This window comes from Sorex fumeus, unplaced genomic scaffold, assembly GCF_029834395.1.
Source record: "Sorex fumeus unplaced genomic scaffold, SorFum_2.1 ptg000072l, whole genome shotgun sequence".
NCBI lineage: Eukaryota > Metazoa > Chordata > Mammalia > Eulipotyphla > Soricidae > Sorex > Sorex fumeus.
The window spans coordinates 58,548,584-58,576,232 of NW_026606129.1; the positions used below are offsets into that span (position 1 = coordinate 58,548,584).

A 27,649-nucleotide genomic window follows, 5' to 3' on the forward strand; every position below is an offset into this window, starting at 1 on the left:
AACCCTTTCCTAGAACGTGGCAGAAGTTCCTCGTGCCGCCACCCACCCCCCCACCCCGGCCTGCCCACCACCACCACCACACCAGGTGGCCCAGGGGACAGAAGGATATCCTTCTACAGCTCTGCCAGGTTGTGCCAACAAGAAGGCCCCTCATGCCCTGTGGAGTTTGCCCAGAAGAGGGGATCATAGAATCTTGGCAGTCTTGCCACCCCCCTCCCCCGACACACCTCCATTCCAATAAGAACACCAAGAGCATAATTGGATGCTTCAGGACAATGGTTTCCTCCATTTCTTTTTTTTTTTAATTTTATTTCATCAGATGCTACTGAATTTCCAAACATCGAGATTAAGGCTTATTTCAATTAGCTCAGAGTTCCATCATCCCTGACCCATTAAAAGAAAGAAGCAAAGCGTGGAAGCAGGTCTGGGGGTTTCTGTTCCCTGAGCTTGCCAAAGCCCTGCCTGGTGCTGATTTAACGAAGACTCTGGAAGTGTGCACAGGTGCAGCGAGGGCTCAGGCTCGAGACAGAAACCCTGTGTTCCAACAACCGCTCATTCTTTGTTGCTGGGCCATAATCAGCCATGCTTATGCATCATGGCTGTGCTGGAGAAACCCAGCCAAAGGTGTCACTTTGCAGGACTCCTCTGCAACTCGGTTTGAAAAAGAACCAAATTCTCCAAATTTCCTACCAGCCCATGAGGCCTCTGTCACTTCTGGTCCGCCCAAGGAGCCCAGATCTGGCCCAAGGTACATGCCCTGGGTTAACATTACTATAGGAGCAGGGCCCAGGTGCGGAAACCCCGGGGAATTTGGCACAGACCCTGGGCTGGGGAGAGAAGAAAAAGCTCAGGGCATGCAGGGCCAGGGAAGGCCTCTGGGCATGGAGTGTTCAGAGGAGGCTGCCCTGCTGTGTCTCTGTGATGGGGACATCCAGAGAGGTTTCCTGCGTCACCAAGCATCTGGCTTTGTCCCAGTGGTCTTAGTGAACCCCAGCAGGGTTTAGAAACAGGAAGTGGAGCCTGTGGCAGGAAGTGGTCAAAATGGAATTTCAAGCGGGAGTATCCTGGGGTAACTAGGCTGGCTGAGGCCAGTTCAGAGTTGGGGAGACCAGAGGGAAGGGACCTTCATCCTTGATCCCTGCAGAGCATGATGGGGACCTGAACTCTGATTCCTCAAACAGTGCATTGTTCAAATTGGGGTGCAGTGGGGGCCTTGGTGTGTGTGGCCGTTTGCCATGGGGCAGGCCCCTGCATGAAGGCTGAAGCAATGTTTTTCCTCCTGAGCTGCTCTCCTGGCTGGGTGACAGCAGTGGCCACAACAGTTAGTGGGACTCTGGCCTTTTCAGAGTGAAAAGACCATCCGTGTGATGGCAAAAGCCCCCAGTTTCATTCTAGGCACTTTGGGGGCAGTACGACCCCAAGAGGACGAGTAGGAGACTCCTCCCAGATTGGCTCAAGGCAGATAAAATTGAACTTGAAAGATGGGAGCATCTGGGCCAGACTTGTTCCCTGAGAGCAAAGAATGTTTCTACCTGTGAGAGCTGATTTATTTACAGGCAAGATATGGTTCATAGAGAGGTGCCTGCCTCTCTAGGACCGATGGCTCTTTCTCTCCATCCTTGGAGAGATAAGTTTTTTATTGTTGGTCAAGGCGCTTGAAGATTTTAGTCTAAATTCAACAGGAAAGTGGTCGCTGACGTCCAGGGCCTACAAGAAATGGAACACAGATGAGCAAGTTAGGGGCACTGTTGTCTTAGGGATGAATAAATTCATGACCAGAGAAGACCAAAGCACCCAAAGTTCCTCCCCAGAACACACACTAGTGAGCACTGTCCCTGGACTGGCTCAATCAGCAATTTTGATAGAGCTCCCCAAGTCAGAGATTTAGTGGAGGGGGCGCTGAAAGGAGGTGAAGTGATATGCGTGATACTCTGTAAGTGACTGGATTGGGAACCACTGTGCCCAAAAGGAAAAAAAGAAAAAAGTGTCTGTCATAGAGGCGAGTTGGGGGTGGGGTGGGGGGAGGAAACTGGGGAAACTGGTGGGGAGAAGTGGACACTGTGAAGAGATGGATGTTGGAATATTATACACCTGAAACCTGATCAGGAATAACTTTATAACTTCCTGATTTATGGTGATTTGATTAGAAACTTATTTTTTTTCATTAAAAAAGACAAAAATCATAGACTCATAGGGGTTGAGACTCCACAATACTCCACAGTTATGTCTCCACTGGTGTCACCCTCTGAGGGTGACATCGACCCTTCCTCCCAGGATTGTGGCATAGAGAGACATGAGGCCGGCCTTACCTGCTCTTCAGTCAGCCCGTATGCTTTCTCGAAGTCAAAGACGCTGCTTGACTTGGGGACCACAGCGTGGATGAGTTTTCGCCCCCGGAGCACGATCCTGGAGAAGGGGAGGAGAGAGTCACTTCAGGACATCCTATTGATTTCAGCAATGGAGCCAAGGTCTGTGTAGACTGTCCATCGACATGAAGCTCCAACTCCAGACCCTTTTCAGCTTGTACCCTCATCTGGGAAATGGGGACTCAAGACGTGGGCATTGTGGGCCTGGGGCCAGTTTCTCTGTGTCTGGTAGCCCCGGCTCTGGAGAGATTTTCTGCTACACCACCCTGAAGAACAGCAAGTAGCAGGTTGAGAGTGCTGTTTTTTTGGATTGCTTCCACTTTTCCTGATTCAGCTTCCCACCTAGATACTTTCTGCAGTGTGAGGGGCTACTTCCACTTTTGGAAGGTGGAGAAATGACTTCTGCAAAGGCCTCACGAACCCTTGAAAGCTTCAAGAGGAACAAACGAGGATGCAGGAAGGAAACGAAAGTGAGGACTCAGAATTCAAGAAGTGAGAAGTGGGATGAATGATAACAGTATCATTGCCGCTGACCCTGTCAGGCTGGCTGGGCAAAAGGAGTGAGGCCTCTGCCGAATCAGGGCCCCCAGGGGTTTCCCAGGGGAGGGCTCTGCTGTGAATGGGGGCATTCTGCTTTGAGCACTCCCCCTCTCCGCCTGATCTAAGGAGCAAAGGTGAAAGCAAACTGGAAACGAATAGGTTTAATAAATAGAAGAGAATGCTCTTACGTAAGTGTATATACTTGTATTTAGGGAATGTTTAGTTAAAACTTTTTAAAAGGTAAATAATTTTTTTTTCCTCAAATGATGCTTAGGCTGACTGAGCCAGAGGGACCAGGAATATGATGCTGCCTGGATGACGCTGATCACCCAGTGGGGCTCACCTGGTGTTCGGGGAAACCTGTGGGAGCCCGGGGTGAAACTGGAGTCAGTCACATACCAGGCATGAGTCTTAACCTCTGTACTATCTCTCTGGCTCTGATCGCATGTTTAGAGTTTTACTCTGAGGAAGTCCCCAATATGACACAGAATGCAAACAGCAAGCTCCTGCATGTAAAACACATCCTCTAGTCCTTTGAGCTGTCTCCCCGGCCACCAGCCATGCTTTACAAAGCAAAACTTTGGTACTAAACTAATACCCAGTGAGAGGGGACGATTGAGTCAATTGAGGTGTGCTTTCCTTGATGGAAGAATGAACGGCCGATGGACAGACTGAGTGCTTCCCTTCTGCCAGGCAATTGGAGATTTATGAAGGTTATTTGATTCAACCCTCCTCATTCACCCACCAGTAAGTACTACTGTGATCCCTATTTTACAGGTAAGAAAAACAAGACCTGGAGAGCTTACATTTCTTGGTCACGTAAGAGGCAGAGCCAAGATTCGAATTCAACCTAAGCTTGCACAGAGGACCTGGCAGAGGGGCCTGAGGCTGAACTGACAGCTTTCAGAGTCAGGTATTTCGCCCTTCTAGACCATAGCACTTTTCCTCATGCACACAAGTGCCCCAGGGGTTGTGGGGGCCAGCAGATGCTTCCTACCGGTCATAAGCACATTTTGTGCTTTTCTTGACCGTGGTGTCTTCATGGTCCCCAATCAGCCACACAAAATGGCGGTCAGTCCTCAGGCGGATGTTCTTCCAGGCCTTCTTGGGGACGTAGCTGCAACCAGCATTGAAGTCTCCCATGAAAATGAAATTCTGAAAGACAGGATTTGGAACTGCCATCAGATGCACATTGCTGCCAAGCACCTTCATTCAGAACCCCACCCCAGACCCTCCTGTTCATAAGCATAATAACTGGGTGACATGTGCCTCTCCAATGTGTCACAATTGGCACATTGTCTGATGACAGGGGGGTTGGGGGAAATAACTGAGGCTAGAAATAGCACAGCAGGTCAGGCACTTGCTTCGCACACAGCTGACCCAGGTTCCATGCCCAGCACGACTAAGAGTTCCCCCAGCCCCAGCCAGGAGTGATGCCTGGGAACAGAGCCAGGAGTAAGCCTTGAGCACAGACAAGTGTGACCCAAAAAGAAACAAAAATGAACTGCTCTCCATTTCCCAGAAACAGTAAACAGTGGGTTCGTGTGGGCTACACTGTCTTCCTCCAAATTCACATGTTGAAATCCTGTCCCCAGTACCTTAGATTGTGATCACAATTGGAAACAGGGGTGACTAAGGGGTGACTAACAGAGGTTATGTGGTTGGGGCCTGACCCAGTAGGAAGGAGTCCTTCTAGAAAAAGAGTAGGAAGGCTAGAGAGATGCTATAGACGGTAAGGCGCACCCTTGCAGGTGACTGACCGGATTCAATTCCTGCCACTCTATCAAGATGTCCAGGGTCACCCCTGAGAACAGAACCAGGCATGGCCCCTGAGCACCACGGAGTATGGACCAAATACTCGCCTGTCTCAAAAGGGGAGAAAGTCGGAGGCATAGGGGAGACCCAGGAGACAAGAAACCTCAGAAGGAAGCAGACTGCTGGGCTGTACATTTCTGTTCTTAAACCACCTGGTTCTCAGCACTTTGTTCAAGTGCCTTAACAAACATATGGGATCTTTCTCAGTTGCTTTGGTTGGTTGTTGGTTGTACGGTTTTCCTGTGGTGCTACAGATTGAACCCAGGGTCTCACACATGCATAGCAAATGCAAATGCCTATTGCTGAGTGGCATCCTTGGCCACTTTTGGCTTTTCAAAAGAAGCGTCTGGGGTTTAAAGTTGAGTCACAGTTTGTAACTATATATATATATATATATATATATATATATATCAGACAGAGGGGGATGCTCACTATAGCTGCTCTTCCTAGCCACTGCATTATCTAACTCAGCTGCAGAGGTAAGTGAAGAGAAATGGATTCCACCTATTTATTCCCTCACATCTTTATCTCCGGCACAAAACACTGCAGGGCATAAGCAATTGAATCAGCCTCTTTTGTTTCCCAGCAGAGAAAAATGAACTAAGGTGGTGTATTTGACAGCATTGGCACCCTTTCTCCTGAGGGATTTTTTTTTTAATTTGAGAAGTCCTGTGGGGAATCTTTGTATGAAGGAAGTGGGAGAAACCAAAGGGAATGGGCCATGAAGTAACCTTTTCACCCCACCTCCCCACCCCCACCCCTAGGCCATCAACCAAGTTTAGAAGTGCTTGCCCGAGTCTTGCACGATTTGCCCATGGTTTGAGGACTCAGATTTCTCGTAGTCATTTTGGCAAGGTTAACGATTTTTCCTGTTTGAAGTTTTCCACCAAAATTAATGACAAAAAATGCTAAGTGTGATTTAAAAAAATTTTTGAGCAAAGAGCTATTCAGCTTCCTTCTTTACACATATACTACAAATAGAACATGGAAACATCATATGGAGAAGTTTACGTGGTGATTGTTCATCTGAAGTACTGTACCATGGTCCCATGTTTTGTCCCTTTTCCAGTGAAAATATTCTTCAACTATTACTATTATTTAATGGGGTTTTTTGATGGCAATATCCTCTCTTTCTGACACTGTTGAAACCAAACTGATTTTGCCATTTTTGGCTTACATAAGTATAGTAGACAATAGAGTACCATCCTTATTGCTGTAGTGTTAAGCATTATACATTGATAGACTCTAGTTTAATTGTTTCAGGTGGAATGCATTCTTTGAGTTTCCATTTTGAATGTGTTTGGACTAAACAAATAATAAACTACTGATGTCTGGGGGGAAAAAGTGCTTTTCCCTTCACTTTTGGGGCTCTAGGGACAAATTTGTAATATTCCCCAGTCCAAAGGAAGTGTCAGATTTCCTTGATTGTGCTATTGTTCAGGATTGTCACTGACTTGAGAGTTTTGTTCCAAAACACTTAATTTTGACCTTGGTGACTATTTTTCTCTGAAACGGATAGGATGTCATCCTTAACCCCACAGCCAACATATTTCTATTAATACAGGCTCAGTTTACTGGCCACTCTCCATGCACAGACCCAGACTAGCATTTTATGAAGTTTAACTTAAATCTCATGAAACACCATTGCATGGCAGAAGGGATCTTTAACCTCTGTGGACGCAGAAGAGTGGGATTAAGTGGTCTGTTCTACTTCACTCCTCAGGAGGTTCAAGTGGTGAGGTCAATGCTGGACCCCCAGGCTACTCCTGCTAGCAGCCCCTCAGCTCCAGGCTCGCCCTGCTTGTTCACATTCACATTCCTAATTCTCCACGAGGGTCTGGCCCTTCATAGGTGTTCAGCTGATTCTTGTTGAATGACTTTCAATCTTTCCTTTGGTCTGCTTTTTATAAGCAAGATGTGAAACACACTCCCGTGAGCTCCATGTCCCAGCCCTGGAACCACATTCTGACTAATTTTGCACTTTGACTTGCAGGACTGAGTGGGAAGGAAGGGGCCTCTGGAATGAGCAAAGAGGAAAGTGAAAGAGCATGTCCATACTGGCGAGGCTTTTGCAGACCACCAGGACACAGGGCTGGCCTCCCGGTTTTCCAGCTGGGAAATTAACTGTGGCCAAGGAGGATGCTGGATATAGTCCCCTTCTATGCCCTAGCTTCTACGTGAAGCCACTTACACTCTTCACCCGTCTATGATGGTTGGGGTGGAAAACTGACACAGTTTTGGCCAATCAAATCATCTCAATCCCCTGATCACGGTGATGGACACAAGATTCAATCCCAGAACAACTGTTGCATTATGGGAAAGAAAACTTGTCAGTTCATCAGGAAGTAACTGGTGATTGTCTTGCCATCCTAAGAATGCAGATTTTTTTGTTTTGTTTTGTTTTTTAATTTTGGGCCACATCAGGCAGTGCCCAGGGCTTACTCCTGGCTCTACACTCATGGATCACTCCTGGTGTTGCTTGAGGTGCCAGGGATTGAGCCTAAGGCAAGTTCCCTAACTGCTGTACCATTGCTCTGGTCCCCTAATTGGAGATTCTTAGAAGAATTGAGTTCACCTAGTGGAACAGAGGGTCAAAAGGAGAGGGAAAAAAAAATGGAGGTTATCCGAGTTCTAATAACCTTGTTTGTACCCTGGATCCAGCTTTGCCTAAATAACAGCTGGATATTTTAGTTATAGCACGAATAAGTTGCTTCTTGGTTTCTAGAGCCAGTTTAAGATTCTGTCACTTGAAGAGAAGGAACACATGGAGGGTGCGGGATCCCGGAAGAAAAGAAAAAAGAAAAAACAGGTTCCAAAAAGAGCCGAGAGCACCGGGAAGTTCCAGATGGAGTAGGCGCCGCATCCCGCCTCCCCCAGATGGAACCCTGGTGACCAGAAGCCTCTACAAACACAGCTCGAGTATGCGGGAACGAGGACTTTTTCTCAAATCTGCCGGACTACACCTCCCAGGTAACCTCTGATCCCGGAAGTCATGCCCACAGCCCGCCCCCCAGCGCCATCTTTGAAACATTCAGAATAAGAGAAGGAACACATGGAGGGTGCGGGATCCCGGAAGAAAAGAAAAAAGAAAAAACAGGTTCCAAAAAGAGCCGAGAGCACCGGGAAGTTCCAGATGGAGTAGGCGCCGCATCCCGCCTCCCCCAGATGGAACCCTGGTGACCAGAAGCCTCTACAAACACAGCTCGAGTATGCGGGAACGAGGACTTTTTCTCAAAGCCGCGCGGCCGCTTACGCGGCCGCGCGACATCTCTCTATATACAAAGTGATCAATGAGAAGTAAACCACCCAATCTTTCTCCCTGAAAATCAGAGTTAAGTTTGGAGCATGGCCACAGCCCCAGAAACACAAGGACTTAATGCAGAAACCAGCAGCTTGGAGCAGAAAAGTGAACGGACGATGCGTTAACCCAGGCCATCATTTCTGCCCAGAGGGGAAAAGGGTGTTGTCCCATTCGCCCTCTCTTCTCTGGAAAGAAGGATGGCGGCCGCATGGGAGCCTTGTGGACAGCAGGTATGAGCCGGGGGTGTGGGGGCGACTAAAACCTCATGGGAAGGGGGGCGTTCCGGTCCGTCCTTCACGCCCTACCGAGGTCACCAGTTGCCCCCCACGAGCGGCTCTCCAGCACGGCCACAGCCCCAGAAGCACAAGGGCTTAATGCAGAACCCAGCAGCTTGGAGCAGAAAAGTGAAAGGACTATGCGTTAATCCAGGCAATCATTTCTGCCCAGAGGGGAAAGGGTGTTGCTCCCTTCCGCCCTCCTCCCTCTGGAAAGAAAGATGGCGGCCACATGGGAGCCTTGTGGACAGCAGGTATGAGCCGGGGGTGTGGGGGCGACTAAAACCTCATGGGAAGAGGGGCGTTCTGGTCCGTCCTTCACGCCCTACCGAGGTCACCAGTTGCCCCCCACGAGCGGCTCCCCAGCACGGCCACAGTCCCAGAAGCACAAGGACTTAATGCAGAACCCAGCAGCTTGGAGCAGAAAAGTGAAAGGACTATGCGTTAATCCAGGCCATCAAGTCTGCCGGAGGGGAAAGGGTGTTGCCCCATTCGCCCTCTCTTCTCTGGAAAGAAGGATGGCGGCCGCATGGGAGCCTTGTGGACAGCAGGTATGAGCCGGGGGTGTGGGGGCGACTAAAACCTCATGGGAAGGGGGGCGTTCCAGTCCGTCCTTCACGCCCTACCGAGGTCACCAGTCACCCCTCACGAGCGGCTCTCCAGCACGGCCACGGCCCCAGAAGCACAAGGACTTAATGCAGAACCCAGCAGCTTGGAGCAGAAAAGTGAACGGACTATGCGTTGATCCAACCCATCAAGTCTGCTGGAGGGGAAAGGGTGTTGCCCCATTCGCCCTCTCCTCTCTGGAAAGAAAGATGGCGGCCACATGGGAGCCTTGTGGACAGCAGGTATGAGCCAGGAGTGTGGGGGCGACTAAAACCTCATGGGAAGGGGGGCGTTCCGGTCCGTCCTTCACGCCCTACCAAGGTCACCAGTTGCCCCCCACGAACGGCTCTCCAGCACGGCCACAGCCCCAGAAGCACAAGGGCTTAATGCAGAACCCAGCAGCTTGGAGCAGAAAAGTGAAAGGACTATGCGTTAATCCAGGCAATCATTTCTGCCCAGAGGGGAAAGGGTGTTGCTCCCTTCCGCCCTCCTCCCTCTGGAAAGAAAGATGGCGGCCACATGGGAGCCTTGTGGACAGCAGGTATGAGCCGGGGGTGTGGGGGCGACTAAAACCTCATGGGAAGAGGGGCGTTCTGGTCCGTCCTTCACGCCCTACCGAGGTCACCAGTTGCCCCCCACGAGCGGCTCCCCAGCACGGCCACAGTCCCAGAAGCACAAGGACTTAATGCAGAACCCAGCAGCTTGGAGCAGAAAAGTGAAAGGACTATGCGTTAATCCAGGCCATCAAGTCTGCCGGAGGGGAAAGGGTGTTGCCCCATTCGCCCTCTCTTCTCTGGAAAGAAGGATGGCGGCCGCATGGGAGCCTTGTGGACAGCAGGTATGAGCCGGGGGTGTGGGGGCGACTAAAACCTCATGGGAAGGGGGGCGTTCCAGTCCGTCCTTCACGCCCTACCGAGGTCACCAGTCACCCCTCACGAGCGGCTCTCCAGCACGGCCACGGCCCCAGAAGCACAAGGACTTAATGCAGAACCCAGCAGCTTGGAGCAGAAAAGTGAACGGACTATGCGTTGATCCAACCCATCAAGTCTGCTGGAGGGGAAAGGGTGTTGCCCCATTCGCCCTCTCCTCTCTGGAAAGAAAGATGGCGGCCACATGGGAGCCTTGTGGACAGCAGGTATGAGCCAGGAGTGTGGGGGCGACTAAAACCTCATGGGAAGGGGGGCGTTCCGGTCCGTCCTTCACGCCCTACCAAGGTCACCAGTTGCCCCCCACGAACGGCTCTCCAGCACGGCCACAGCCCCAGAAGCACAAGGGCTTAATGCAGAACCCAGCAGCTTGGAGCAGAAAAGTGAAAGGACTATGCGTTAATCCAGGCAATCATTTCTGCCCAGAGGGGAAAGGGTGTTGCTCCCTTCCGCCCTCCTCCCTCTGGAAAGAAAGATGGCGGCCACATGGGGGCCTTGTGGACAGCAGATATGAGCCGGGGGTGTGGGGGCGACTAAAACCTCATGGGAAGAGGGGCGTTCTGGTCCGTCCTTCACGCCCTACCGAGGTCACCAGTTGCCCCCGCGAGCGGCTCTCCGGCACGGCCACGGCCCCAGAAGCACAAGGACTTAATGCAGAACCCAGCAGCTTGGAGCAGAAAAGTGAACGGACTCTGCATTGATCCAGGCCATCAAGTCTGCCGGAGGGGAAAGGGTGTTGCCCCATTCGCCCTCTCCTCTTTGGAAAGAAAGATGGCGGCCACATGGGAGCCTTGTGGACAGCAGGTATGAGCCGGGAGTGTGGGGGCGACTAAAACCTCATGGGAAGGGGGGCGTTTCGGTCCGCCCTTCACGCCCTACCGAGGCCACCGGTTGCCCCCCGCGAGCGGCTCTCCAGCACGGCCAGGACTCCAGAACACAGAAACCAATTTCTTAACTATCTGACTTTCAGTAGAAATACTTCCAGGGTCAATAGGTAAAATAGCAGAAATCCAAAACCAACATTTAATTCTTGAACCCAGCCGTAGAAAGCAAATCACTTCACAATGCTTTTTCAGCATGTCTGATTTGGGGGGGGGGGGTAAACTCTAAATAATAGTGGTGAATCTTTTATTGAAACAATGAATCTAATCAAAGCAGATAGAGTGTTAACTAGAATTCATCTGCTTCACAGGGACGGGGAGGGGTGGGGGGTGGGGTTTTATTGGGGTTTTTCATGGTAAAAAATAAGTATTGGTAAAGGGAAATGTGTTTGATATTTGCATGACTGAGACATAAACCTGAAAGCTTTGTAACCTTTCCCACAGTGATTCAATAAAAAAAAAAAAAAAAAAAAAAAAAAAAAAAAAAAAAAAAAGATTCTGTCACTTGCTGTTCTCAAAGGTGCAAAGTGAGAATGACAAAAGCAGTTACTTCACGGAGTTAGTGGGAGACTTAAATAAATGCAGCCCTTCCAGCCCAGCACAGACCCTGACACCCGGTTTTCACTCATTATAGGAATTCCTGAGGCCCACGTGGACAGTACAAGTCATACTTAGCAAGGAGGTTGTTGAGGCAAAGGAAAGGTTCTGAAGAGCCTCTGAAGTCAACAGGTCAGCATAGCCCTGCCCCCTTGTTCTGGCAGGAGGGGGACTGAGCAGACCAGAGGACTCACCTCTGTCTTCCAGTTGCAGCTCACTTCTTTGTAGACATCCACCAGCTCATCTATCTCTTTCACAGAATTTTCAGGTGTAGTGTGCAGGGGAATAATTACAAAATCTTGAATGGCTGAGAAGAAGGACAGAGGCTGGGGTCACATACATTCCCAGGAATTCAGTTCTGGGGAAACAGCTTGCCCCCAAAAGATCTGGCCTTCATCACGTGGAACCCCCCATGCCTCAGGCCTGTCAGTGGTTGAGCTGTGACAGCGTCGGGCACTCTTAGGACATGGAAACCTCCTTCCTCCCACTTGCCATCATAGCCAAGAGAAAGTTGGAAGACAATGTCCCTTGCTGACCTTGTAGATATTTTAATTTTCTCATTTTAAAAAAATAAAGCTGTTTTCTTGGGTCAAGACTTGGAACCAAGAAGCTCTCGGCAGACATACCTCTGGACTTTGCATTAGGCCACCTTCGCCGGGTCACCCTGGGCGGGAAGTAGTGCTATCCCTCTACCTGTTCTCCGGGAAGCCTGGTGGCCACCATTCTCCAAAACTCATTAGGAATGCCAGGCCAGAAGTGATGACCAACACATGCCAGGCCTCACGGCGAAAGGGGAGGAAATGATTCCTCTCCTCCCCTCACTATGAGACCCCAAGATGCTGCCTATGGGAATGGCCCTCCCAGCTACTTATTAAGCTCCTTAATAGCCATGATCCCAGAGACACACAAATGAATCTCGGAATCGAGTGGCTCTTGGTAGAAATCTCTCCAAACCTAATCATTAAAATTCTAAAATTTTCTGCACTATATCATGTGCTATTCATAACCAGCAATAGAAAACAAATTGTCTATGTTGCCTCTTTGGCAGGTCTGATTGATGGAGGAAAATTCCAAATAATAATGTTGGGACTGGTGTCAAAATATTGAATGTAATCTAAGTAGAGAGAGAGAGAGAGAGTAATGTGGAAATTATTTGCCACACGGGCAGAAGTAGGGGTGGGAGGGTATACTGGGGTTGTTGGTGGTGGGAAATGTGCACTGGTGAAGGGATGGGTGTTTGACCATTGTATGACCGACACTCAAACACGAAAGCTTTGTAATTGTTCTCACGGTGATTCAAAAAACAAATTTTAAAAAAAGAAGAAGATGTGGTAGATATACACAATGCAGCGGTAAGGAGTGATGAAATCATGCAATTCACTGAAATGTGGATGGAACTGGAAAATGTCATGTTAAATGAAGTAAGCCAGAGAAGAATAAACACAGGATAGTACTTATATGTGGTGTTTAGAGTAACAGGATGAGAAAATGTAATGGTTCAAAGTGGGATGCCTGGGTCGCCCTTGGTCCCAAAGTACAGGGAGGAGAAGGAAAGACAGTAGGTGAAGGGGTGGGAGGAGAAGAGACAGATAAGATGCAATAAGGACCATTGTACAAAGGTAGTTGTTAAAGAAAGGTAGAGCTAAATATCCAAACCAAAGAGTCAACAAAACTGAAATTATGAGACTCAAACTTACATAAACAAACTTAAAAAGTTGCTTATCAAGAGGACCGGGTGGGGTGGGGGGAGGGGTAGGACAGGGAAGCTGGGAACACTGGTGGAGGGATGATGAACCTGGTGGTGGGATCCGTGATGGGGCATTGTATGTCTAAACCATTGTATCTCTGAATAACTTTATAAGTCATGGTGTTTTCATAAAATAAAATTCAAGCGGAGCTGTTTCCTATCTTTAAAAAGCTTTATTTTACACTAGTGGAAAAAATCCTAAATTTAAACATTTTTTAAAAGGAGGCAGATTAGGGGCTGGAGTGATAGTACAGCGGGTAGGGTGTTCTACGTGGCCAACCTGGGTTTGATTCCCAGCATCCCATATAGTCCCCTGAGCACAGCCAGGAGTAATTCCTGAGTCCAAAGCCAGGAGTAACCCCTGTGCATAGCCAGGTGTGACCCCCCAAAAAAAGCAAAAAAAAAATAAAAGGAGACAGATTATATTACTTTTATAATCAAGGGGAAAAGCACCAAAAGCTTTAAAAAAAAAACAAATCTGCCAGACCAGAGTTATAATACAATGGGGAGAGCATTTGTCCTGCACTCAGCCAACCTGGGTTCAATCCCCGGCAACCGATATGTTCCCCTAACACTGACAGGAGTAATACCTGAGTAGAGTCAGGAGTAACCCCTGAACATCACCAGATGTGGCCCAAACACAAAAATTAATTAAATAATAAAGCATCAGACTCTGGGTTTGACTGGGTGGTTACAAGCTTGAGTTTGACCCTGGGCGCCCCCACCACTAGCCCGTATGTTACTGTGTAATGTCTGCTGTCTCTGGGTGCTACAATTTAGCATGCAGTATTAGACAGCATAGCAACAACAAAAAAGGAAGGGAAAGGGAAAATGATTCCTTTTTTTTTTTTTTTTGATTTTTGGGTCACACCCGGCGATGCACAAGAGTTACTCCTGACTCTGCACTCAGGAATTACTCCTTGTGGTGCTCGGGGGACCATATGGGATACTGGGAATTGAACCCCGTACAAGGCAAACGCCCTACCCACTGTGCTATCACTCCAGCCCCAAGGAAGGGAAAGGGGAAATGATTGCTTTTTCTTTTTCCTAATGAAGTGGTCTCTGGAGAGTCCAAAATTTCTCTTACCAGGATATGGGTGTCCAGAATCTGGACCTTGTGCACTGCTGAGGGCAGCCATGACGTCCGGAGCACTTCCTCTTCAGACTCCCCCCTCATTCTGTGCTGGGCCCCCTTCCTACTGAGGAGCTAGAGGTGCGGTGCTGGGGGGGTGGGAGTGGATTTCCGCTTTTCGCTCAGTGGGACGCTGGTTCTCATTCCTAGCTGTCTCTGTCCATACTTAACCACCAGCTTATCCCCTGCTCACCTCCTGACTCCATCCACTTCCCCTCCCTCCTTTTGGTTTCCCTAAACATTCCCACCCCCATTATGACCTCTGAGACCTCTCTGGAATGCACCTTTTCTGGCCCTCTGTGACTGACTTCCTCAATCCCCAACCCAGTGACACCTCCAAGGTACGACCCTGGTCAGCCTCTGAAAGCTCGGCCCCTCACCCTCATGTTCAATGCATCCTGCCTGCTTCATACGCCTTTGTACTCGAACATGACTTGGCTTGGCTTCTTGGTTTGGTATCCTGGAATCTAGCTCTTGGTTCTAGCTTGGTTCTAGCAGCCAGCATAGCAGCTAGCACATGGACATTCTTAGGAAACACTTGATTGAATACATGAATGAAAGGAGGATAAATGAAAGAGTGACATGAGTGAACAATAGAAGAGAGAGATAAAAGCTAACGCCTTTAGCTCTCATCCCTGATAAACAAAAGGAGGCTTTCTTGTGCAACAGAAAATTCTAAGCAGGACCGGACTGTGGTGCCATCCCACAGGAGAGGAGAGGTAGGGAAGGTGGAACCACAGGAAGAACAGGTTTGTTTAGCGATTCACAAAGGTCGAGGGCTCTGCAGGGGAATCATTCGGAAGTGGTGGGTTGGGGCTCTCTGAACACTGCTCTGTTCTGCTCTGCACATTGGGAGTATGACAAACAGGATTACTGTATGGTTTTCTGAAGGTTAATTCTTGCCCTTAGTAGGCACCACACCTCTTTCTTGTTCTCTACTGGGAATTGCCCTCTTTGTTCTGTCTCATCTGTTTATGTCTCCTCCACGTGTCTGTGTTTGTTAATCATCTGTTTCTCCTATTATGATTTCATGAGGGCAGGGATCTCATCTCTCATGTCTGGTGCCTGCAACAGAGCCTGGCATGTAGCAGGTACAGAAAAATTATATATGCATGGTTCTATGTAGCTCCAATCTGCTAGGAAAATTTATTCTTGATTTCCCATGCAGTCCCCGCAGTGGTAGAAAGGTTGGGCTCCCAAGATGGTGACTTGTGTTACAACCTTGCTTCACCCAGTTTGGTGACCTTGGATAAGTGATTCCACATTTTTTTTGAACACTGGTTTCCTCAAATTACTTGAATTACTGGAAGAGTGAGACTGTAGGTTGATGGTTCATATTTGCAGGTCATCACTAGGATTTCTTTCTTTTCTTCTCCTGCCTATGCTCAGGTTTTCTCCTGGCTCTGTACTCAGGAATCACTCCTGGCAGGCTTGAGGGACCATATTGCATGCCAGGGATCAAACCCAGGTGGCTACACGCAAGGTAAGAAGAGCTCTACCCACCGTACCATTGCTCTGGCCAAAATTTAGTTTCAATAAAGGAATAGTTGTATTTGATTGGTACTGAGGAATTATGGTAAATAACTCATTCACCTAAGAGAACGAAGCTTTCACTGCTTCCAGAAAATCATTCTAGACTGAACCATGTCATTCCTTTATTTTCTTTTTGACTTTTTGGGTCACACCTGGTGATGTTCAGGGGTTACTCCTGGCTCTGCTCTCAGGAATTACTCCTAGCAGTGCTCCACGGACCACGTTGGATGCCAGGGATTGAACACAGGTTGGCTGCATACAAGGCAAATGCTCTAGCATTTGTACTCTCACTCTGTTCCCCTGAATCATGTCATTCTGAGAAGCCAATCTGGAGCCATCAGACTATATTGTCCCTCTTTGTTTAGGAAGAACATGTTCTTAACCTCCCTAGAGGTGCCATGGAACTTCTAGGATGAAAGTTCACATTCAGGACAGAGAATTCTTGTCCAGGGAGCTCCTGGGCAAGAGGGACCTGTGTGAGTCTCACCTGTGTGTGGTGACTGGAACCAGACCACGAAAGGTTCTCTGGAAAATACGTCCTCATCTCCAGCCTGTTTGTCATGGTAGAGGTAGTGTTTCTTCACAGTCACTAGTTTCTCCCTAGAAGAGAAAAAGGAGGTCTTCCAGGTGAAAAAAAAAAATGTCTTCTTACTTCTCTCAAGAAGCAGAGAGGCAGATTCTTGTGGCTGCCCAAGCAGGTGTAATGGGATGGAACCTTTCCCCTGAGAACAAGACCAAGTCAGCTCTCCTCAATGGCTAGTGCCCTTTGGGAGCTAAAAATGTGGCCATGACTAGAAGTCTTGGACTCCCACGAATTAATATTCAAATTTAAAACAAGTTATTAGAAGGAGCGTGAACTTTCCTTGAGGCTGTGAAGTTCTTAAGTTGACTATTTTGGGGTGACTCTGGTTTCCATGCCTGGACCAGGTTTGCCTTATAAAGAACTGAGCAGTGACCACTGCATCAACTAACAAATTAGGTGGTATGTGATCATCAGTGAACACATTAGAGGTTGGTGGTTGTGTTTTTTTTTTTAATTTTAAGACTTCTTTGCATAAGTTCCAAATTTGGGAGGGATTATTTAGGTCAATGTTGAGAACTCCTTAGAGATAGAAATTTGGTTTGGAGGAACAGATCCACATTTTGATTCAAATTGCAATCAGTTTTTAAATGAACCCTGTCCCCAGTTACTAAGATGATACTTACTTGTAGATAAAGGCATACTGTTCTTTATACTTGTTTCTTCCAAGTCGAGGACTAATCACATAGTTGTATGTTGTAGCTCTTGAAAGTCTAGAAAATACAAGGATTCACAAATGCATCTTAACAGAATCAGCCCCCCTCCAGCTGCATTACCTGCCTCTCTCTGGTCTGCCTCCATGTCCCAGGAGCAGGCTAGAGAGGGCTTATGTCTATGAGCATCTTTGAGTCTAGCCAGTAGGCTCAAGTCTTGACTTAAAAGGAAGGGGGCCTCTGCCAGGACCTTTACCACCATTGTTTTCTTAATAACTCCTAGCTTTGGCTCGGGAGTGCAAGGCTGGGATTTAAATCTAGATCATGTTCACCTTCAAACCTGTGGGATACCCTATAAGATTTTCCCTAGATTCAGTGCCAAACCCCACTAGGGTCCAGAACTGAGCTGTACGTAACACTTCCCTGCGAAGCAGTGCTCATCAGACCATCCTGTCTCTGCACCATTCCTGAGCACTTGTCATAAACTGGATTACTACTGTCATTTTATTTGCACATTCTCTTCTCTAATACCTCAGGCATTTTCTCTAAACCTGGAATTCTTTCCAATAAACTATTATCAATGGACTGAGAACCTGGGAAACAGCTCCGAAATCCCATTGATTCTATTCCTCACCTATACCCAGAAAATTGCTGTATTTGCTAAACTGGCTCACCCTTCCTTAGGGGAGTCTGACAGTTCGTTCCATCTGCCCACATAAAAGACTAAGACATATTTTGAGGTTTTTTTTGTTTTTGTTTTTTTGGTTTTTTTTGGAGGGGGAGTAGGGATGGGAATGGAGGATGCCATACCTAGCAATGCTCAGGGCTAACTCCTGACTCTCAGTGTAAGGGTCACTTTTGGTGGGGTTTCAGAGTACCATATTGCAGTGCTGGGGACTGAACCTGGGTCAGCTGTGTGCAATGCAAGTGCCTCACCCACTATATTCTCTCTCTAGTTCTTTGATTTTGTTTTGCCTGTTTTTAAATTTTTGTTTTCATGTTGGGGCCAAACCTGGTGGTGCCGGAAGCCCCCTGAAAGTGCTCGGGGGAGGAGGGGAAGGATCAGATTCAGGCCTGGCATGCCCTAGCCTGTGCTTTTCCACTGAAGCTATCCAACCAGTCCCTGGAGCTCAGAATGTTCATTTGAAGAAATAATCACTGAGAACTTTTTCGAGCTGAGTAAAGAGTTAAATCTCTCTATCCAGAAAGTTCAAAGAGGGACTGGACAACCCAATTCAAGCCCCGACATCTGCAGATGGGCCCCCAGGAGCACTTCTGGGGGTTACTCCTGGGCACAGAGCTAGAAATATCCCTGGGTTCCTTCAGGTGTGGCCCAAGCCTCCCCCACCACCCACCGTACCCCATTATCGCTTATGAAAATGAATCAAAATCGTATTGTCATTAGAACCTTAGGTAAAAATATCTTTATGTTCTTGAGAACATTTAAATGGTTTTCTCTCCAGAATCCCTAATAAAGGAGAAGCTGGAAAAACTCATAAAAACACAATCAAAAGCAAAAAACAAACAAACAAACAGGGATTGGAGCGATAGTACAGAGGTTAGGGTGCTTGCTTTCCCAGGGTTGATCGTCAGTACCACATATCGTCCCCGGTATCCCACCAGGACTGATTCCTGAATCAGGAATTAAATCCCGAACCCTGCATTCAATTCTTTAAATAGTAAAAATATAATAAAGAAGAGGAATGTACTATTCTCCTTATTTTTGGAAAATTCAGAAAATATGTAGAGCCAGGGTAAGTCCTGAGCTTGTCCTGGAGTGGTTAAGGGTGGGGTGGGGGAGGAGGGAAGAAAGAAAGGAAGGAAGTTCAAAGAGTTCCAAACAAAACAAACGCAGATGCATAGCAAGATATATTATACTTAAAATAGCGAAAAATCAAGTTTAAAGAGAGAATCCTAAAAACAGGAAGAGGAAAGCAGAGTCACATATAAGGTACCCCAATAAGACTCTCAACAAATTCATTTTCGTTTGTTTGGGGACCATACCCAGAGGTGCTCAGGGCTTACCTCTGGCCCTATGCTTAGGGATCACTCCTGGCAGAGCTAGGGGACCATAGACTGTCTCAGGGATCATCCCAGGATAGAACCTGGGCTTCCTGCATGCAAAGCCTGAGCCCTAGCCCGTTGAGCTATCTCCCGAACCCTTCATTAAATTCTTTAAATAGTAAAAATGTAATAAAGGAGAGGAATGTACTATTCTCCTTATATTTGGAAAATTCAGAAAATATGTAGAATTCATTATGGTTGAATTTCTTGTAAGCATGTACCTTTAAAGTAGCCACTATTGATATTTGGTTCCTTATCTTTGAATTCTTTATGTGCTTTTTGTTTTATTTTTTTGTCATGATTAGATTTCTTACTACTACTATCGCCTCTAGCTTGAGGTTAAATTTTACAAGATATCTACAATTAAAAAAATATGTAGCAAAAGTTTTAAAATATTGGGTGTGGTCCAGGGATGTAACTCCTCGGTTTAGCAGTTACCTTGCAAGAATGAGACCTTGACTTTGATTCCCAGAATGGGGGGAAAATAAAGTCGGGTGAACCAAAATTCCCTGGAAGATTTGTTAAAATAAAGATTCTCTTCACACAGATATTATCAATTAATTACTGTGTTTCCCTGAATATGAATTTTAAACTCACGCTGGGGTGATTTTCAAGTGATTAGGATTGCTGATTAGTCTTTAAGAAAGAATATCAATCATACTTACAGTCTCATATGTACAATATCACCTAATACTATTTTTGAGACCATTATTCACTGTTATAAAATCAATCCAGACTTTCAAAAATATGCAAAGCACACAGAAGTATATGAAATAAGAAGTACAAGTGCCTCATTCCTTAAGTAAATCCTCCTGATGCTTCTCCAGTCAGAAACCCAGTGGACCCAACCCTGCCCAGCGGTAACCCCTTAACTGTCTAGAGCACACCTTTCCAGTCTTTCTTTCCTGCCTACACAAACTCAAACACCTATCTATTCCTGAGACTGCTCAAGTGCTACTACCTACAATTCCAAACTTGTTTTATTCAACATCTTGCAGCCATCTTTCCATCAACTTGGAATATTTTACTCTAGCCTATAATAAGCATGGTTTTTATTTTTCTTTTTTTGGTGCCAGGATTCAAGCCCCGGGCCTCGTAAATGCAAGGCAAGTGATCTAGTGCTGAGCTGTATGCCTGGCTCCCTTCGCAGGATTCTTTATGGTTCCATAATATTCCAGTATGTGAACAGATTATCGTTATTATTCTTTTCTTTCTTTTAGGTCACACACAGTGGTGCTCAGGGGTTACTCCTGAGTCTGTGCTCGGAAGTCACTTCCGTCAGTGTTCTGGGGGGCCATATGTGGTACTGGGAATTGAACTGTGGCCTGCCATATGCAAAACAAGTTCCTTAATCCCTGGATTGTTTCTCTCGTTTCACACATAACTTCTAATTTACACTCAATCTTTCCATTTATTTATTTTGTTTAGTTTTGTTTGAGGGGCCACACCTGGTGGTGTCTAGGACTTACTCCTCATTCTGCACTCAGGGATCACTTTTTGCAGTGCTTGGGGGACCATCTGGGGTGCCAGAGACAGAACCTGAGTTGTCTGCACTTAAGGCAAACATTCTACCTGTTCTGTATCACTCCAGCCCAATCTTTCCTTTTCAGCAGTCCTTCTAGACTTAGGGATAGCTTGTTTCTTTCGTTTCTTCCTAGGTTCTGACTCCTCTCTTTCCCATAGTCTGCTTTATCATATTAAACCCAGCTGGTTCAGGGTTCTGTGTCTGAGAAGCCTGGACAGGCAGTATGGGTCATGTAAGACCATGGCAAGTGAAAGTTCTCACACTGTTTTACTTCCCGGGAGTTTTCAGTTGCCTTTGCACTTGACTGAACCCACAGTCCAGGCCCCATCTTTACCCGTTCAACTTCTCCATCAGGATGGGGCCGATGATATTCTTACTGTCCTTGATCTCCATCAGCAGCATGATGTCACAGCGTTTGATTATCTGCACGAGAGAAGTCCCTGGTATTTAAGGCTATTTACTAAGAATGAGTAAACAATTTGTTTATTTGAGCAATTGCAATTATTTACGTACCAAATTGACTGTTGTTATAGTAATTAACTTCCTCCCTAAAATCAATGGTCTCCCTGAAGTAGATACTATTTCTATGTCCTTTTTATTTTTTATTTGTGGAAAAGACCTCCTAAAGCAGTGCTCAGAGGAGCCAGTGGTCACTTCCTGTAATACTTGGTCAACCAGGCAAGACTGTTCAATGCTTTTACCTTGTGATGCTCAGTAAGTGGCTTCTAAATGCCTCTTGTTCTTGCTTAAACAATTATAAAAATAACATAAAGATAACTGTAAAAATAAAAATCCCTGAGAGTAGAGCCAGGAGTAAACCTCGAGCATGGCCAGGCATGACCCAAACAAAAAGTGCAACTTGAAACAGAGGAATTTGAGAGTGAATATTTCTGATGGGGGGTGGAGAGTTCAAAGGCTGGAGCACGTGCTCTGCATAGGAACCTCCCATGTTTGATCCTCAGCACTGTATGGCTCCCAGAGAATCACTAGAGATGCAATCTCCCAAATCATTTAAGATGTGACAGATGTGGCTCTAAGTTACTTAACATAAATTGAATGTATTGTCGTAAATTAAGTGGAAATTTGGCTCATGACTGTCGTGAAGCTTCTCTAAGTGTTAAACTTCATCAATGCATTAAACGTTCCTAACAACCCACCTGTTCAAGGCATCTTGTCCCCTTTGTGTAATTGAGGACTTGGAGGTTCTGTAAAGTCATCTGAAGACTGAGTGAAGGTGGGCTAATGAATTTCTAGTACAACAACCCCTTCGCGTGACCATCAACTGCCAAGGAAATCAGTGTGTCTCATGGTCACTACCCCCAAGAGAGCAAAGCCCCTTTCTAGTGTGACCCATCAGTGCAGAGCAAATATATGAGCAAGACTGTTTTGTGCTGGATGTCCAGATTTCTTGTTCCTGACCCCTTTGCCTGCATGCCAAACACACTTGAGTCCCACATTGGTAGCAGTTATGATTCCCGCCCCCTATGGGCAATTCCCTCCACACCCTTGGGCAGACTGGAACTGCACAGCAGAGAGCAGTGACTCAAGATCCCATTAGCAGGATTGTCCTGGGGATAAAACCTATAAATTTTGCTGACTGGCACTCAACCATTCATCCATGCTCCCCGCCTCCTCTTCATTCCTTGATTCATCCAGCTGACAAAATTTTATCAAGGATTTGCTATTTATCAGATAGTATGCTAGACTTCGCTTCATCCCAACTTTATGTCCAATGTTTGGCATAAGTAAAAGGAAGGGGAACAGCAGTTCATAAAGCATAAATATCCTCTGGTTTTAAAATATTTCTTATGCCATTGTGAAAAAAGAGGGGCTGGAAATAGTACAGCAGGGCACCCCGTATGGTACCCCTGAGCCCTGCCAAGAGTGATCCCTGAGCACAGGGCCAGAAGTAAACCCAGAGGATCACCAGCATGGCCCAAAAAAACAAACCAAAAAAGAGAGGGGAGAATAAATTTTCTATTCTTCTAAAAATAATTTTGTTATAATTTTCTAATTATAAGGATAAACTTACTTTGTATGAAAAATTTGGGACTTGCATGAAATACACTGAAAATTATAGAATCACAAGGGCCTATAAGGCACTCTTGAGACATTTTCTTATATAATTTTTATATTTTACAAAACTTACATCAAAACAACTAGTCTTTTGATAGAGTATGAACATTGAGTCAAGGGATCTTAGATTCACATTCTGCACTGTTTCCCAACAGCTGTGTGATCCTGAGCCAGTCACTTAAGTTCTTTGAACTGTCACATTTCTTATCTGTGAAATAGAGCAGCAGCCCAATCCAGTTATCTTGGGGTTTAGATGAAAAGATGGATATAAGACACCCCAGTTCCTGGCACAGAACAATGCAGATCAACCTAACTACACAGTTTTGGTCTTGCTCTTTTAGACCAACAGATCATTGTGTTCCCCCACCACACATGCGCGCGCACACGCACACACACACACACACACACACACACTCACTCACTCACATTCACAGACTCATTTCTTGTGCTCTACAAAGCTCTACAAGGGTAGCTTGCTAGTTTCCATGAAATCTTATACTAGCTCCAATTGTGTGAAGAGAAGAAGCAATTACCAACCATTTATATGAGTGAGATGCTTCACATGTTCATACCTCAAAAACGAACCTACAAAGTCATACCAAATAATACCTAATGCCATGATAATACAACACATAGGGAAAGCAGGAATGCTACGATAATAAAGCTGTCAGTATAAGAAATTTGGAAAAAGATTATCACCAGGGCCTATCTTGTCCCTCTGACTCTGCGTTCTCTAGACCAGCCACAGCAAAATAGATGCTGAACATCTATTTTCTAAGTTGTGTTGTCAAAATTAACTTTCTAAGTTGTGTTGTCAAAATTAACTTTCAGAGCTGGAGAGACAGATTAAGCAGTAAAGAATTGGCCTAGCAAAGATCCAAACTCCAAACTCCGAAGCACCACTGAGTATGCCCCTATTTAAAAAAAAAAAAAAGTCAAAATCCTTTCAGATTTCTTTGCTGAATGAATGCAAGAACTCACGTAGGCTAATAAACTGGGACTGTGCTCAGCATGTGGGGCAGAGCCAGGGATTAAGCTCTTGCCTCACTGGCCATATGTTTGTAAGGCAAGTGTTTTCACCACACAGAGATCTCTGACTCTCCTCAAATTTGTTCTCAATACGTGGTTTGACTATCCTACTTTTAGGCCTGGAGACCAGGAGAACTCTATTTCTCCTGGCTCCATCTCCTCCGGAGTTTCCTGACCAAGGCCAGGATCTCTCGTAGTCACTCTAGCCCTGAAACTCAATGAATTCCTTTCTTTCCCTTTTTATTGTTTGACACTGACTATGCCCAGAGCACAGTGGGTGTGGTTCAAAAAATTAAACAACAACAAAAGACCTCCTGAAAATCTGGGATGGAGGGTGGCCTATGCATACTCTTCCCTGCCTGTAAATTGAGTGTGTGGTGATAAGAGTTCAGAAACAACTAGGCAGGCCTGGTTCTTGCCGTCTTGCACTTGTTTGCTCCAATGTCAGGCCACTTCCTTCCTGAACTCCAGTTTTTCTCATCTGTAAAATGGACACACCAGTCAGCAGGGACGTGAGGAGTTCAGCTGCCCTGCTCTTGGTGCTCAGCACCCGGAATCGCTCCAAGAATGATAACTGCCTTCCAGAGTCACATAGCATCCTAGGGCTTAGGGGGTCTGTCTGGCACACAGCTTACCTTCAGTGAAGATTTGCTGGGCTAATAAGCTTTGATTTTCAAGGACTCTAACCAAGGAAGACACAGACAGGAGTTTGGCTTCTGCAGAATAGCCCCAAAATCTAGGTAGTCTTCCCTGACTTTCCCCAGTGGACATCGTGGCAACAACAGGAAAACTGATGTTGGGTCCATCATGTGGTGATAACCTCATGGTGAAGAGCAGAAAAGGCATCTATTTTCCCCCAGAAGTTGAGTTTAGAATGTTTATTTAGGATGTCAGTTTGTATGGTTGGATTCTACCCTGCCTCTGCCGGGGCCTGGCTATGATGCCTGGATAAGTCACTGTCCCATTCTCAGTCTGTCTTCTCAGTTACAAAGCCTGGACAATGCCACTTGTGTCACTGTATTGAATAAGAATGTAAAAATGCTTGGTGCAGACTCCCACGGAGTCTTGGATGGGTGACCGACCCTATCGCCCTGTTCTTCCTAGAACCTGGCAGTCATGCCCATGAAGTGCTTCCAGTGCCAAATAAGCTCATTGACCAGCCATGATCCAAAGACTCATAAATAAATCTCAAAAGAGATCAGCGAGCTGCAGAGATACTACCAGACTCTAAAGTCATTAGTCAGTTAAAAATTTAACCCCAACTCTATCACCCCATCAAAATTTTAGAATTTCTGGAGCAACATCTCCTACCCTGTATCACTGATATACCAGGAGTAGCACATTGAATGGTTGTAAAGTAGAAGGCAATCAATCTCGATTAATATTAACACACAAGGTTTGACTTGTAATAACAGGTTAGTAATCTCTTTATACAAGAGCTCAAAGGCTCCAGGGTGAGATACAACAATCTTCACACACTTTCTTCTAAGTAAATAGTTTTTGATCACTTTTGGTGAATGAATCATAACAAGCAATACAAAATAAATCATTTTGGGCCTGCTATTGGGACAGGCTTGGGTGGTGGTTGGGAAAATAGGAAGTAATGGTGGTAGAAAAGTGTAGTGGTGTTGGGATTGGTGTTGGAAAAGTGAACATAATAAGTCACTGTGAACAATTTTATAGAAATAAAATAAAATTTAAAAAAGTGTTTGGTGCTCCTACAATGGACCCCAGATGTGCTGTGATCCAGAATGCGGGTGTTTGGTTTCACTGTTAAGGACTCTGGGTGGTCAGGCAGTGCTAAAGAATGGCTCCTGTTTAAAGACCGTCACAGTGAACAACAGTCTCACTGGAGGGTGCAGTGTGGGCCCCAAGGAGGGACTCACCAAGGAACAAGGAGACAAACCCTAAAGATTGCAGTGGCACTTTCTCACATAGAGGAAAGTTAGGAAGATGATGGGGATTCATAGGTATCCCTGACTCCAGGGCTGCAAAAACTGTGAGGAAACAGGGAAAATAGTTCCCTTTGATGTCAGAGGTGCATTATTGAACTGTGGAGTTCTGGTACCCACAGGCTTGGCAAGGGTGTCCTGGCTAAACACCAGATTATCTAGAAGCCTTGGGTCAGGTCCAAAGGGCAAGGCTAACCAGGTCTGAAGGGACCATTCACGTAAGAACCAAAGCATGCTAGTACTCACTCTAATCCAGTTTAGCTCTCAGTGAGATCCCCTGCCCTGTCGTAGACTCTGGAGTGCCTGCACACCCCAGGTTCTCTCAGTCAGCTGGTGTTACAGACTGGCTAAGACCCACCTTAATGACAGGTTCGGGAAACTCGGAAGAAGAAGGAATTTCTGAGCTCATGCACAGGACTACCAGGTGGGATCTGAGACAGGAGTCCTGGTGTTCCTGCCAGAACTTGGTGTCACCTGGGTTTTCTAAGGTAACAGTTCCCAGCCTGATTGCTGTAGAGGGTTTTATCAAATAGAAACAAAAGTAAATCAAACTGTTATTAAAATAGTTAACTGATACCAGAAATGTGAGCAGAGTCTCCAGAACGTGGTCAAACTATCAAGGAAATTCTCATTATTCTTCAACTGGAAAAAAATTTTTGTTTTTGTCCCAAAGAAAGTATTATTAAGCAAAACTCAGTGTTGTATTAATGGTTAAAAAAAAAAAAGACTGCTGAGGCCAGAGCAGCAACACAGCAGGTAGGATGTTTGCCTTGCACACAGCCAACAGGCTTGATTCCTGGAACCATATGTTGTCCCCCAAACATTTCCAGGAGTGATTCCTGTGAGTAGAACCAGGAGTACGTTAAACCCTAGCACCAACAGGTATAGCTCCCAAACAAAAAAAGATGATCAGGCCAGTCTAGCATCTCAGCATCTCCTCCTCCCATTGTAAGGAACTTCATCTTTCATTTCTCATCATATCAATGTGGGAATGCTAATCCTCCTTACGAAGGGCAACGAGGGGCTGGAACGATAGCACAGTGTGTAAGGCATTTGCTTTGCACACGGTTGACCCGGGTTCAATTCCCAGCATCCCCTATGGGTTGCAGAGCCTGAGTGCAGAGCCAGGAGTAACCCCTGTGCATTGCCGGGTGTGACCCCAAAAGCAAAAAAGAGTAATGAAAGGAAATCCTGAATTTATAGTCACTGACACAGGCATTGGAATGGCAGTATTGACCAGGGCGTAGCTCTGTAGCAGAGCACTTGCCTTATATATGTGAGACCCTGGGTTCAATTTCTGACAACAACACACACACAAACACAATTATATTCTTAGATAACCCCTACTTGGAGCTGGAGCTTATAAAAGGAGCCAAATGTAGTCATCAGAGCTTTCCACTGACCATCTCCCACATTACCCATAGCAGTGCTTGAGGTACCATCATTATGCCCATTTTAAGATGAACCTAGGAAAAAGGTACAGTTCCTAGTACTGCTGCAAAATTTGGAGCCAGTTGTGACTACTCCCTGCCTCACTGGCGGATCAAATATAAGCTCAAGTCCTCCTGAGTCCTTAAGGGGTTCCGGCCGTCCTTCGGGCATCAAAGGGACTCACCTTCACAATGATATCCATGACTTCCTTATTTCCCTTCTTGGTTACACCAAAGGACCTCACGTTGAAGGAGCAGATCTTCAGGGCTGGGATGCCATGGAGGCAGAGGAGGAGAAGCAGCAGCGAGGTCAGTGGCAGAGACATGTTGCCTCTCCTCAGCAGAGACTGTGACTGGAGCCTCCTGGCGGGCACTGGCTTATATAGCCTGCAGATAACAGGAATGACTGGATTCCTCCGGCTGTTTTCACTTTTCAGAGGAACTGAAGAGCACAGGTTTCATTCCCCTGGGAACTGGAGAAAATGGGGGGTGGGAGAGGTCCCCTGGTTTTGTCAGGGCGGGGAGGAAACTGGACTTCCTAATTTTGGCTCCTTCCTCTGTAAAGCCACTCATATCTCAACTGGGCCCCAGCTGTGACAGCTGCCATCTCTCCTGGGGTCA

The 27,649-nt window shown here is 46.4% G+C and overlaps 1 protein-coding gene across 1 annotated transcript; it reads right to left on the reverse strand.

Annotated features, from left to right (window-relative positions):
- Positions 1-1,590: 1,590 nt before the first annotated feature.
- Positions 1,591-27,354, reverse strand: DNASE1L3 (deoxyribonuclease 1 like 3). The gene is made up of 8 exons (XM_056129733.1): positions 27,214-27,354; positions 20,876-20,964; positions 16,926-17,012; positions 16,207-16,319; positions 11,502-11,614; positions 3,904-4,061; positions 2,310-2,406; positions 1,591-1,707 (listed from the first exon to the last, which is right to left on the reverse strand). Exons 1-8 carry the CDS (start codon positions 27,352-27,354, stop codon positions 1,591-1,593), a joined length of 915 nt encoding a protein of 304 aa, XP_055985708.1.
- Positions 27,355-27,649: the final 295 nt, after the last annotated feature.